We start from the raw sequence: 14304 nt of genomic DNA, 5'->3' as shown, positions 1-14304 counted from the left end.
AACATAGGACATGGAAGTAAAATGCCATTTTTGGCTTAAATCTCTGGAACTAAAGCCAAAGTATGGTTGCTGCAATTTTTCATATATCAATGTAAACACAAAGGTCAGGTGAGCAACACATAATGTTGTTATTACGATTTTGTCACTAGATTTGTCGAATAAATATGTGACTTCTCTGGTATCTAAGATGAATTAATTTACAACCACTGGATCGGTGCCACTGCTGGTGGAATTTTAATTCCCCGAGGGTATTACCGGCCCAGTAGTCAGCACTTTGTGCTGACATGAATTAGAATGAAATTTAAAACAGTGTGGCTGTGGCCATTGATTGACACATTAAATTCATCCATTGACTGGGACAATTTACGTGAACGTTTGTCTGTAACGACCACTGTTCACGACGTACCTACGATAGACATTTAAACTGTGGGGTTACCAAAGGTTTCTTAACGTCTTTAATTATAAAATAATTCGAAAAATTAATCAGGAATAACCTTTATGTTTTGATTTATATAATTGATATAAATCAAAACATCGTGTTATTTCTGATTAATTTTTCGAATTATTTTATAATTAAAGACGTTAAGAAACCTTAATTTATTAAGGTGTTGAGAACCTTTGGTGACCCCATAGTTTAAGTGTCTTTAAAAGGTACATAGTGAGCAGTGGTCGTTACATACAAACGTTCACCTAAATTGTCCCAGTCAATGGATGAATTTAATGTGTCAATCAATGGCCACAGCCACACTGTTTTGAATTTCATTCTATCATTGATATGGTAATATTTATTAATTAAATGTTAACAAAACTTTTGAATTTTTGAAATACTAAGGCTTTTCTACTTCAGGAATATATTACCTTAGTTGTATTTGGCAAAACTTTGTAGACGAAACGCGCGTCTGGTGTAAATACAAAATTTAATCCTGGTATATATGATGAGTTTATTCTCAACGGGTATTATCAGAACAGGTTTGTAAAAGAAAATAGCTGTTGATTGTCCCAAAATATCATTCATTGTGGTATGTAAGAGGACAGACATTCCGTCGTCCTTTCCGACAGTGATTCTGATTTTAAATTTTTAGATTTGTTATTATCTTCCTATTCATTATGCAAAGCACCAATTGCTCTGATGAATTGGTATATAACGGAATCGAACGGAAACAGACAACTATGTAAAAGACGATATGATAATGCCGTTGACAAGTCACATTTATTTGAAAAATGAAAAATCTTAATAACAACATTAACTACAGGCTCCCATGACCTGTGTCATTCACCTGGTCTTTGTGTTTACACAGATGCTTGAAATATGCAACCATTATACTTTTGCTTAAGGATCAGAGATTTAAGCTATAAACTGCATTTTACCCCTATGTCCTACTACATGTATAACGGAATGTTAAAGGTGCAAGTACTTACAATAAGCATGAACAAATTGTTTCTCTCTCAGAGTTGATAAGTTATAATTTCGCCATTGACAATCTTTCTCTATAACTGTTGCCATTCCATCCTATAAAATTTACTTCATCATAAGTTACCATGCATTGCTAGAAGTTTTTGCATATTTTCCATAATACAATATCTGAATGAAATAAGACAGATGAGAATAGGTATCAAACATGTGAAGCATCATTAAGCAATATGAAACTTTCCGCAGAGAGTGCATATGCAGTTATATAAACTGCTCCCTAAAGAGTGTGAGTAGGCTTTGAGTGATATTATCTTTACAAGGATTTAAGATCGTCATTATGTCTTGGTCTATTGTTTTCAGCTGACTTAGCCATACATGCAGACATTCTAAAATTAAAGTATTCACAATTAATGTCTTATCCTATTTGAAATTGAAAACTATTTGTTTTATTCACACACCAACTGAGTTGCTATTGATGTGTCTTATCATTTTATCACTGCATGCATTATTATTCTTTTGGGTATTAATTTTCATATAATTAACATTAGCTCGTCTTAATCATGTTCACTGGTTCGACTCAAAATCCCATATTCTGTTTAAAACATACTCAAATTCTATCCAAATTACAAAAAAAGTCCTAAAGAAAATCAAACTCAACATTTCGTGTGTATTTTAAGATAAACGTCATCTAGTGCGGTTACAATAGTGTTAAAAGTCGTCAAAATATTCGACACACGACTAAAATTTGTCTGCACTTAAAGACAAATATATCTTCTTTATTTTCCACCCTGTTGTAAAAATTTCGTCATTTTATGGTTATATTTTTCGAAATCATTAAAAAGACTGCTCTTCCGAATGATATATTGTTAATGTGTGGGTTCGGTTTGGATATTAGATTAAAAAAAAATGCTCTCAGTCACCGCACTTATCTAATTATGAACCATGGAGGCGACCTTCGACGAATTTCGGAGGTCACAATGACATGATGTAAACATAAATATAAATACAAATACACAACTTTCACGTTGCCCTTTTATCTATAAAGTTCCAGTATACTATTTCGTATTCACTCAAAACAAAGTTTCTGGTTACCCCAGTGGAGCAAATGACATGGAAGGTAAAAGAATTTATAAATCCTTAGAAAATCCATGTAGTAATAACGTCGACGTCATATCACCACAACATGTCTGTCATATTAACACAACATTTATATCATACCATCTAGCGTACTTATCTTAATCTAACAGGAAATTGTGATAATATAGAAAAAAGCCTGACACGAATGAAAAAAAAAACGAGTGTTGAAATCTTCAGACGTTGATTAGAAACTTTATTTGGGTAATTTGATGCAAACATACGATCTGTATTGTTTCTTATACTGTTAGAGATATATAATGTTTAACAACCATATTATAATATAGTGTTATGAACTGGCTGTTTCTGTATTGGCCCGGTTATAGATTCGAGTTTAGCAGTATTTGCCCCGTGACTTGTAGAGGCGAAGGCCAATATAGCTGATCGATAATCTATAACAGGACCAGGAAAAAAACAGCCAGTTCATAAAACTCTAAAAAAAATTCTGATTTTTCGTCCAATCACTTAATATTTGCTATTATAATTCATTTCATATAGAAAGTATAAAGCAGCTAGGAATAATAATTAAGTCAGCTATCCAATACTCCTGAATCATCTGCGTTCTTATGATTAATCAACGTAAATTAAATAGTGATATTATTGAAAGTTTCAAAACGTTTCTTAGCACGGAACATTATTCAAACTTTTATATTATGTTATCTAGAGTTATTTTACTTATATACAAGTGAGGGGTTTTGCTAGTTGTTATCCTGTCGTTTGATGAGTTTGCCATTTGATTAAGGACTTTCCTTTTTGAATTTTCCTGTGCTTTTTTTTTTGTGCTTTTACTTTTTTGTATGAAAATGTATCTTACGAATAACAACCCTTATCAAAATGTTGCCGATAATTTGTTAAAAATTCAAAAACTAGGCTTGTAATACCCCCGGGGAAATAAATCTCCACCAGCAGTGGCATCGACCCAGTGGTTGTAAATAAACTCATCATAGATACCAGGACTAAATTTTGTATATACGCCAGACCCGCGTTTCTTCTATAAAAAACTCATCAGTGACGCTCGAATCCAAAAAAGTAAAAAAAAAAAAAACACCAAATAAAGTACAAAGTTGAAGAGCATTGAGATCCAAAATTCCTAAAAGTGTCTCATTATTTAAAAAAATAATATGCCACCAAAAAACTCAGCTTTAGTTATGTTTTTTTCATTTACATGTAGAATATTAAGTTCCGTAATAAAAATCTTTTTCGATTCTCCCGCTTTGTAACTTACTAAAGAATGCATTGTTAAACCATTAAAACTTTCATGTTGGGGAAGCCATTTTTGTTCTGGTAAGACTAAATGAAGTATTTGCTAACTAAGAAATATCATGGCTTGCATGATGTCCCGAATGCAGCGTTTGTAAAATAGAAGCTTTAACCCTCCAACATATTGGAGGCCAAAGACGGATCATTCTATAAAGTAAATATACTCATCATAGATACCAGGATTGAAATTTTATATTAACGCCAGACATGAGTTTCGTCTACAAAAGACTAAACAGTGACGCTCGAATAAAAAAATCTTAAAATGGCCAAATAAAGTACGAAGTTGAAGAGCATTGAGGACCAAAAATTCCTAAAAGTTTTGCCAAATTCAGCCAAATGAGTCTAACTAAAGCCGGACACTATATTAAACAATTACGCAGATGAATTATACACCAGTTTAATAAACTTACACAATCAAAATAAATAATAATCTTAAAAAAAGGTGTAGTGAATAGTATCACCAGCCCAGTAGTCAACACTTCGGTGTTGACATGAGTGTTGACATGAATATCAATAATGAGGTCATTTTAATAAATTTCCTGTTTACAAAACTTTGAATTGTTCGAAAAACTAAGGATGTTCTTATCCCAGGCATAGATTACCTTAGCCGTATTAGGCACAACTTTTTGGAATTTTGGACCCTCGATGCTCTTCAACTTTGTACTTGTTTGGCTTTATAAATATTTTGATATGCACGTCACTGATGAGTCTTATGTAGACGAAACGTGCGTCTGGCGTACTAAATTATAATCCTGGTACCTTTGATAACTATCTTAACTAATTTGCAAGAAAAAAAGTAAGTTCCCAAAAATACAGAGGAAAACCAAAACGGAAATTCCCTAATCATATGGCAAAATCAAAAGTTCAAACATATCAAACGAATGGATAACAACTGTCATATTCCTGATTTGTTACAGGCAATTTCTTATTCAGATAAGGAAATGGTTCAAAACATATGTCACCTCCTAGAAAAAACTGCACACACGTTGTTAACATCCCTTACCTGACTGCTCTCGCACAGGTAAGCACTATTAAATGAGGCTACCTCCAATCCTGCATCCGAAGCCATCAAGTAATAGAAAAGCGATGACTGTCTGAAAATGTAATATTATTATATATCATGAATAATAATTATAGGCTTTCTGACGAGTAAAAAATGATAGCGCTTGATATCAAACTGTATCTTATTCTCAAGAGTTTAAAAACTGAATCCTCTTACGGTAAAAACTATGGTTATTTACAGAAGGAAATTCAGCGCTACATTTTTCTTGTCTTTTGCGACCTTGCAGTGTTGTTGAATAACACCAGACACTTTGTTGTGGAATCTCAGTAAAATCCCTACCTTGTTTACGGTACACGTTCAACATTATTATGTTGTCAACACAGACACTTAAGTCTGATAAAGTATAACTTAAAGTAATTGTTTTCAGATAATTGCCGTGTTTCTTTGTGACCTTTTTCGACAAAGATATGACCATAAAAGGGAAGTATGCAGGAAAAAAATAGAAATAAAAGTGGCAAAAATTTACAAGGAATGCACACAAACAAAAATCTTTCAAACGAGATTTCGCACGAGAATTTTTGAAAGAAAAGAGGGGTTTATGTCAGGGTCATCTAAAACAATCTAATTTTCACTGTATGGTAGCATAAGGATGTAGTTCGGTGAAATATAAAATTGATACTTTAGGCCACACCAATTTGATTCCTTGTTCGACGGACCCGCCCGCACCTATTTTTTTTCAAAACAGAATTTTTTTATTTTTTTTATATTCCCGCTTCCCGCATCCGGAAATGTAATCATGTCCATTTCCCGCACCGTTTTTTTTTTTGTGTAAATATTATAAAACGATATCAACATTTGTTTTTAAAATCACAGTCTAACCTGTATATGACGATTTTAAACATAAAAGCACCCCACCACACTTTGTAAATATCTGTGAGAACATTTGTTTCAGCATGAAACCTATTTATCCAAAGCGGGAGTGCTCCGATATAAATTTATAACAGCGTAAAGAACAAAAATTGGTTACTTTCCCCCTTACTTGTATTCCCTATAAAAAAATGATCGTTGTTAGAATAAAGTACAAAGAACTTCTGAAGGATTTGCCTTCAACTGCAATTATATTGTATGCTGGCGAAACAAAACTATCCATAGCCGCTGCATGTTTATGCACCTGTCCTGATTGATTGAGGGACCTGTCGTTCAGCAGTTATCGTTTGTTGATGTTGTTCATTGGTATTTTCCCGTTTGGATATACATGATATATAAATTAGATTGTTGGTTTTCCTGTTCGAATTGTGTACGCTAATAATTTTGGGGTCCTTTATAGCCTGCTGTTTGGTCTGTATCAAAGCCCTGTGTAAAAGGCCGTACTTTGACCTGTGTTTGTTATTACCAGGTTGAGAACAACCCTCCCTCAGACAAGGGCCTTGAAGGGGTCATTTTACTGATGTAGAAAAGAAAATAGAAATACCAAGGATTTGTATAGTTCTTCTATACATACCTTTGAAAACTTAGAAATCTACTCAAAAAGAGGAGAGTTACATCATATTTTAAACAACTTTTTCTTAAAGAGGGGTCCACTTCTTTTGAATAATATTAAACTGTTAAAGTAAATGTGTTAACATGGTTAAAGTCCAGGAATATTACAAAATTCTTGGACATGTTTTGACCATTTAATACCAGATAGATATATAGTTCTTTGAGAAAATATGAGCCCTTTTGTACAAACAAATATATTATAACTTATATTGATCCCTCATAAAACATGTAAAAGGGATATTTATAACATTAAGGGGTTGTCCCCAAACTGATTATGACTTGGATGGAGAATTGTCTCATTGTCAGTCACACATACATAGACCAGATTTAATTATTTCTTGGTGAACAGGGAAAAAATACTTCAGAAATTAAAGAAATGTTGAAGTACAAGTGATAAATCAAGCTTTAATATTGTCAAAACCTACTATTTTATGTTTACAAAAAAAAATTATAACCGCTCGCCTTTACATTTCAAACTTCGCCTCAAAAATTTGCAAATTAAATATTTTTTTATTAAAATTTTCAAATCGCTCGCTCGCCCCAAATTTTGGAGTCCAAAAATCCGTAGAACAAGAAATTAAATTGGTGTGGCCTTAAGTCTGAAGAGCATTTGTAAATTTAAAAAAAAAGCTAGAAATATCGATAGGTTATGAAATTCCTTTTGTGATTTTTGATTTTTCGATATTTTTTACCTTATATTCAGCATTGTCATTTTTCTGTTCTCAAATCAAAAGAAAAAAAATAAGAATCTGCTTAACTTTTGGTAATGACATTTTTATAAGCTATTGAATACTTCTATGAGAAGAAAAGTGGGTGATAGGGAAATAATTGATTTACCCTGTATCATCTGATAAAAATTCAAAAACCTGATCCGAGTACATCCTTAATGTGTGTATGTGGAATGAAAGAGGCTCTAGCCGAATTGTGTGACGTATTTCTAAATATGTAATAAAATGTAAATGCTGATAGATGACAAAAAACAGAGATTATGTTAGATTTCGGTTAGTTAAAAGACATTATCGTCAAAATGTAAAGGTAGAACTTCTTCAACCAAAATGTATATTAATTGTAAGCAAAGATCTGTCTTGTATTTCATTATATTTACTTTGATGTAACATTTTACGAAACATGCTAAATTTGTGATATTGAAAACGCTCGTAATATATTTGGAAGAATAATCATCAAATAGTGTATCTGTTTAATGCAAGGCTCATTCAAAAATGTTGGGATGATTCGTCTGTAGTGAACTCGAAATTGAATAAAGTGGTTGAATTTATTTCAATACAATGTAATAATATTAACTTCAGTTTCCATGTTACATGTAGTTCAGCACAATACAAAGTCTTAAAACATTCTTCATATCCTGTTATTGTCTGTATCATAGATATTCATAAACAAATAACGTATCATCACTGGTCACATAATTATAGAAAGAATTTCCTCATTGTTTACAAATGAATTTCTGCTCATAGCATTAACGATCCTTCTTATTAGCTAATTCAAAATTTTCATCGTGATATTCATACAACGAATTGTTTTTGATTACGTTTTTGTGCTAAAAATTTACTATTAATACAAATGTTTATTCCCGATACGGTCAACCTACTTTTCATATTTTGTTATATAATAGACTTATTCAGAAGGAATAACATAATAATACTGTTGTCAGGTCATTAAACATAGCATTATTATTTTGTTTAATTGCTTCTGTTACCAATTCTGACATCAAACTTGGACTTTCAAAACGACTTTAACTGTTAGTCTTGTATAGCTTTTTTTAAATTTTAGTTTATTCGTCTGTTTCGAGTTTAGTTGACCTTCATTTTCACTGAAATTATATACATTTCTGTTATGGGGCAGCTTAATCTCCTCGTCGTGCAGGATTTTCTCACTGTGATGTGGACCCGTTGGTAGCCTTGTGGTGTTTTTCTGCACTTTTGTCTGGTTGTTGACTCTTTAACGCATTCCCAATTTCCTTTTTCAATAATTTTAAATAGTAACAATCAACAAAGCGGCAAATCGCAGGATTTAAATTGTCCATAACCCTATTCGACCTGTTTCAACGTTGCTTTCAGATTTGTCGCAGTGAATTCTCGCCAATTCAAATTTCAAAAATACGATGACACTACGTTTTTATTTTCTTATATTGTGCTATAACAACAATGCACATTTCATTAAAACTTGTAGTTTATCAGTTAAACAGCGGGAGAATTAGTAGCAACTTATCGTTTTCATTTGTCCCTCAGAATATGATGATATCAATTATATGATTTCCAATTACAACAAGATTTACGACGCAAACATTATTTTTTTCAAAGTGACGTGACTTTTTATCAAATATTACATTGATACATGTAATAACGACAAGTCGTGATTTTTCAAAATGTCATGAAAAAGATTGCGTTTCAACGAGGTCTTTCGTTCGCGTTAGTTGAAATATATGTTTTATTCAACGATATTAAAGCACACTTTGCCCGATGTAATTGGAACGTGATAATATCCATTTTTTTCAATTGTGAAATAAAGACACTACAGCAATCAAAACGTCTGAAAAGACCATTATGTATCTGAATTTGAATAAATTTTCACTCGGCATTTTCTTTTTGTATGAAATTTTTGTACAAAATGATGTCTGAATATGTCTTGACATATTTTTGACATTTTTAATGATGTCTGAATAAGTCTTGACATATCCTTGACATTCTAACGGCTGTCTGAATACGTCTTAAAGCGGTCTGAATATATCTTATATATAGTCTTGACACTATCTCAACAGTATACATTTCCCTCGCATTGTGTATAGACACATTCCTTACTGTTTAAACACTTTATTTTCCTGTTTTATTCGCATTTCTATTATTGCTAAACTTAACTTAGAAGACTTAGGAAACAATAATCCATTGTTTGTTATAAAAAGCAAAAAATTTTTTTTACCATATAAACATTAAATATTATGCATGAAAAAGAAATATGTCTACAGTTTATTTTTTTCAATCATTTAGCAATTATTTATTAGATTTATTAAAAAATGTGTAATTATTTACAAACCCACATTTAAACTGGTGATCAGCATAATCGCAAATTTATATTTGTGAAAATTTTAATACCCATATTGGTATTCATAAAAATATTTATATGCCCACATTTTTAACTATAAAAACAAAGCATGTAGACAAGACATTATTCAAATGTCGATAATATGTTTTGAACATCGGTATACTACTGTTGCCTTTACTTATATGTAAAGAATTTAAAGACCATGTTCAGAATGTCAAGAATATGTCGAGTAAATTTCATACACATTTAACATAAATCAGAAATTGTTAAAAAAATTTGCGGTCGTTTATTGGTATCACGTCGTCGTCGTCGTCAGCGTCGTCCAAAGACATTTGGTTTCCTGTCAATAACTGTAGTATAAATGAAAAGAAATCTATGAAATTTAAAGACAAGTTTTATAACCACAGATGGAAGGTTGAGATTGATTTTGGGGGTTATGGTCGTAACAGTTTAGGAATAAGGGGCCACAAAGGGGCCCCAAATAAGTATTTTTCTAGTTTCCATACATTAACGTGTGGAACGGTGTATAGATCTCCCTGAAATTATACTACAAGTTTCCATACTACAACGGGATTGTTAGGATTTGCTTTTTAGGGGGGATTATGGCTCAAACCATTAAGGATTTAGGGTTAAAAATCGGGAAAAACAAGGGTTTCCTGGTTAATGGACAATTACTTAAGACAATTTAAAAGCATGTAATACAAACATAATGTTTGATTACCCCCCTTACACTGCTTTTAAATTATATATAAATAAATGTTGTATTGCCTTGAGATGTTTAGCTGTCAATTTACTTTTAGAAGTTTCAATTAAATGCGGATTTAGGAATATTACTTTTAGCCATGATTATGTATGTCATCTTCTATTTTAGACTTTTATGATGTATTTAAATGGGTAATTATGGTTGCAAACTCCATTGGAAATTTTAATCGAGATTATATTATCTTGAGGACAAGAATAATTATTTTTGGAAATGGGCGGGTGTAGGTTTAAAAACAATTGTTTTTTTTAGGGGGGGTGGGGGGCAAATTGCGTGGAAGGGGCATTTTTTTCTAATTTCATATTTCAGAAATTATAAGTAATTCTTCCAAAAAATATTTTTATGCAAAAAAAGGGGGTTGGTGGTACAAAACATTTTTTTGGGGGGAGGGGGTAAATTCGCGAAAACATAGTGTATTGCACAAAAGCAGAAAGTTTAATGTATATTCAAATCATATAACATATTCTATGTTCTTTGATTATTCTATGTAAGAAACCTATTATGTGTCAAATATTAAATTACAATCCAAATTCATACCTGTAACAAGCGCGAATATTGTGTCTATTTGTTGCCCCAACAGTTCAGGGTTGAACCTGTGCGGTCGTGCCCTTCTTCGCTCGTCGTAGCAATTTATTGGAGAATGTCGAGTAATTGGTCATGTAAATTGAGACAAAAATTGGTCTTTTCTAACTTTTCGACTTTTGTAGTGAGAACACACAGATTTTTATAAGTCATACCCTGACTACTGATCTGATGTTGACTTTATTTACTTAGAGAACACATGCAGTAGTATTGATCCCGTTCTATTACATGATGATTACACTTCTCAAGAATTTACGGGATTCCCCGATCAAATCGCTTTACGGGATTAAACTTCATTAGGAACATGCGAATCAAAACCATTTGAAAGCCAAGTATGTTAAAAAAAATATTAAAACTTGCTGGATTTTTTATGGTGAGGATTTTCTTTTTTATTGGTTTATATAGTTTATATAGTTTTTATCAATAAATGAAATTTCAAATATAGTTCCAAAAACTTTTGTACATACATTTAGCAGATTTTCAATAATGTGAATCAATTTTGGATAGATGTATTGTAACTTATCACATTTGTATACATATGTGTTCAAAGTCGTTATAGTAAAAAAGTCGTCCTTTCAATTCCATAATCTTTCGATCAGTATTTAGTTTTCTGCAACAGATGCACGTGTTGTTCCACAATTAATTCTCTTCAGTTATGCTCGAGGCCGAAACATATAAAATACTTCATAAACCAAAAAAGACAAAAAAGTATGGCTTAAGTCATTTAAGGAATCTTTTTTTTTCTATTAATTTGTAATAATTTCTAAAATTACGTAATAATAAATGTCAATACCAAAATATCTGTATTTTAATGCCATTTATATCTGCTTGTAAAATTACACAATGAAAGCTAACGACGAATCAAGGAATCTTGCGCAATGACTTATGTAAATGAAACAATAATGTGTTCGGTAACAAATTTCAAGCCTAGTGAATGAGTGTTTAGTGTTTGCGTCTTGTTTTTGCAATTTTAGAAGTGATTAAACAGGCACACTGTCCATAAATTGACAACAAACGACATTTATAACTATGTTTCCTTCGTGAGGTCTAATTTGCTTTATTTCACTTACAGGTCTAAGTTTCTGTAGGCTTTGAGTGCTTTTCTAAGAACCAACCCCAATGCTGGATTCTTCTCTGCAATGAATCTAGCCCATCTGTAAAGAAACATAAAAACATTTTACTAATATCCTCCTATGAAATATATGAGAAAAACATAACCCGTGTCATGCCAACAACTGTTTTTTTTAATAAATGTGTTTAGTTCCGATGCAAAGACCCTATAAGTGAATCAATATTAAAGCCAAAATATGCAATCTTTAATGACCTGACAACAGTATCGTAACTATATTCCTTCTTAATAAGTCTGTTTAAAGGTTTTGTAAGCTTTTGAGGTGAATACTGTTTTTGTGCTGTGTAAAGAATATTACCATAAAAGATTGGATGTGAAATACCTGAACGTATAAGATGTCTGCATGTTGAGTAATGTTTACGAATTATTTCCTTATACCGATGATAAAATTTAGTAAATGTTTTGACTAGTTTGTGATATCGAAAACCCTGGTGTATTATTTTTTCAGTAATACATAAATTTCTCTCGCTAAAATGTAATACTTTGTTACATACACGAGCGAATCGTGCACGTTGAGATATATAAACACCATAAGATGGTGACAAGGGAACGTCACCATCTAAAAATGGATAATTATCGATAGGTAATGAAAAATCATTTCTTTTATCATAATTTGTTTTAATATTTAATATATGCTGTTTCTCGATAAACATCATGTTTGCAAAGTTCTAACTTTTTAAATTCAACGTATTTAAACTTAATGTAGTTCTTATAAATAAAGGTAACAGTAGTAAACAGGTATTCAAAAGTCATACATCGATTGAGAGAAATCAAAGCTTGGTTGCAAACCAAAACCGAGAAAAACACATTATTTATAGAGAAAAACAAAGGACCAACAGGAACAGAGAAATGCACAAACAAATAACATAATAGTCGATAAAACATGCAAACCACAGAATAACAACGAATATATTTCATCAACACAAAACACAATAGGTAGGATATCAAAAACAGTGAGGCGCGAATGTAACTAACATGCAATCTCGAACTTTATACAATTATTTTCACAATTCGTTCAAACAATTCTCATCACAATGGAATAGAAAGGTAATTTTATAATTATTTGAACTACAAATGATAAGACTTAAAAGAGGGACAGTCAAACTCATAAATCGAAAACAAACTGACAATGCCATGGCCAAAAATGAAAAAAGACTAACAGACAAAAAACACTGCACATGACACAACATAGAAAACTAAAGAATCAGCAACACGAACCCCACCAAAAACTTGGGGTAATCTCAGGTGCTCTGGAAGGGTAAGGGGATCCTGCTCCACATGTGGCACCCGTCGTGTTGCTCATGTTATAACAAATCCGGTAAATAGTCTAATTAGTTAGGTAATATTCATGAAAGGGCAGGGGATTGTAGTAACGATGTAAGGAACATATCCAATATCTTTTGTGAAACGGTTATTCCATATCAAATCATCCAACCGAAACCATAACAGAAACATCTAAAATAAAAACAGAAATGTTGGATGAACAAAATACCGAAACACGCCGCACTGCAATATAAATTCAAAACTCAGTATTATATTTAAAATTTTCATGGAATATTTGAGAATATGAAAATATTGGTATTGAAAGTCAAATTTATAATCATTTGGATAACAAACGATACGACAAATGCATTATTCAACCGAAACAATAACAAAAAAAAAACAAAACAAACTACACGATAGTTGGTTTTACAAATACCGAGAAAAGTCATATAGCTATGTAACTGAACTCTGTGTATAACAGGCACATTGGGAATTAGATCACATACAGTACTTATCAGACAGACGACAAAGATGTTTAATCATAATCTAAGACGTGGTGAAAATGATGTGAGAAAGTCCATGCAAAAAGGTAAAACAACTATAAAATTGCCTACCGTAAAGTTAGGTCGACCTTACTTTTTTACATATGGTCAATATCAATAAGAATTGAGAGTAATATATGGAAATATACTTGAAGATAAAATTTATCGAATTTTCAGATCATCGCATTATCATGTATACTCTTTCAAGAAAAAAACTTAATCCGCGTTAATTTATAATTATATCTTGTACACACCTTTTACAATTCAAATTTTCGGACTATTTTTCTCAAAATCTTGTACGAAATAACAGCATGAAGTCTGTAAATACCCATTCTATGTCCTTTCCGTTTAAACAATCATTTCAAACTGTATGCAAAGCACAACATAGCCAACAGTATGCAAAGCACAACATAGAAAACCAAGACTAAGCAACACGAACCTTACCACAAAAAAACAAACAACACGGGTGTGACAATGCAACATACGAGATATAGATCAATTTGTGAAAATAATACTAAATGTAATAAAGATAAATGACTAGTATGATAGTTAAATGTTGTTTTCTTCTTTTAAATACATACATTGTAGCTGTCTTTAAGCTTAATACTTCAATCAACATATTGT

At 31.7% G+C, this 14304-nt stretch overlaps 1 protein-coding gene across 2 annotated transcripts in view; it reads right to left on the bottom strand.

The window, feature by feature from the left end:
• The window catches only part of LOC143079727 (protein sel-1 homolog 3-like), a 108180-nt gene that overhangs the window by 18067 nt on the left and 75809 nt on the right, over positions 1–14304 (bottom strand). For both annotated transcript variants that reach the window (XM_076255271.1, XM_076255273.1), the window contains 3 exons: positions 11817–11900; positions 4809–4899; positions 1420–1510 (listed from right to left, as the gene is read on the bottom strand). In XM_076255271.1, the coding sequence (XP_076111386.1) occupies positions 1420–1510; positions 4809–4899; positions 11817–11900 (266 nt within the window). The remainder of the gene's footprint in view (positions 1–1419; positions 1511–4808; positions 4900–11816; positions 11901–14304) is intronic.

This window comes from Mytilus galloprovincialis, chromosome 6, assembly GCF_965363235.1.
Source record: "Mytilus galloprovincialis chromosome 6, xbMytGall1.hap1.1, whole genome shotgun sequence".
Classification (NCBI taxonomy): domain Eukaryota; kingdom Metazoa; phylum Mollusca; class Bivalvia; order Mytilida; family Mytilidae; genus Mytilus; species Mytilus galloprovincialis.
This window is presented reverse-complemented; position numbering and strand designations above follow the sequence as displayed.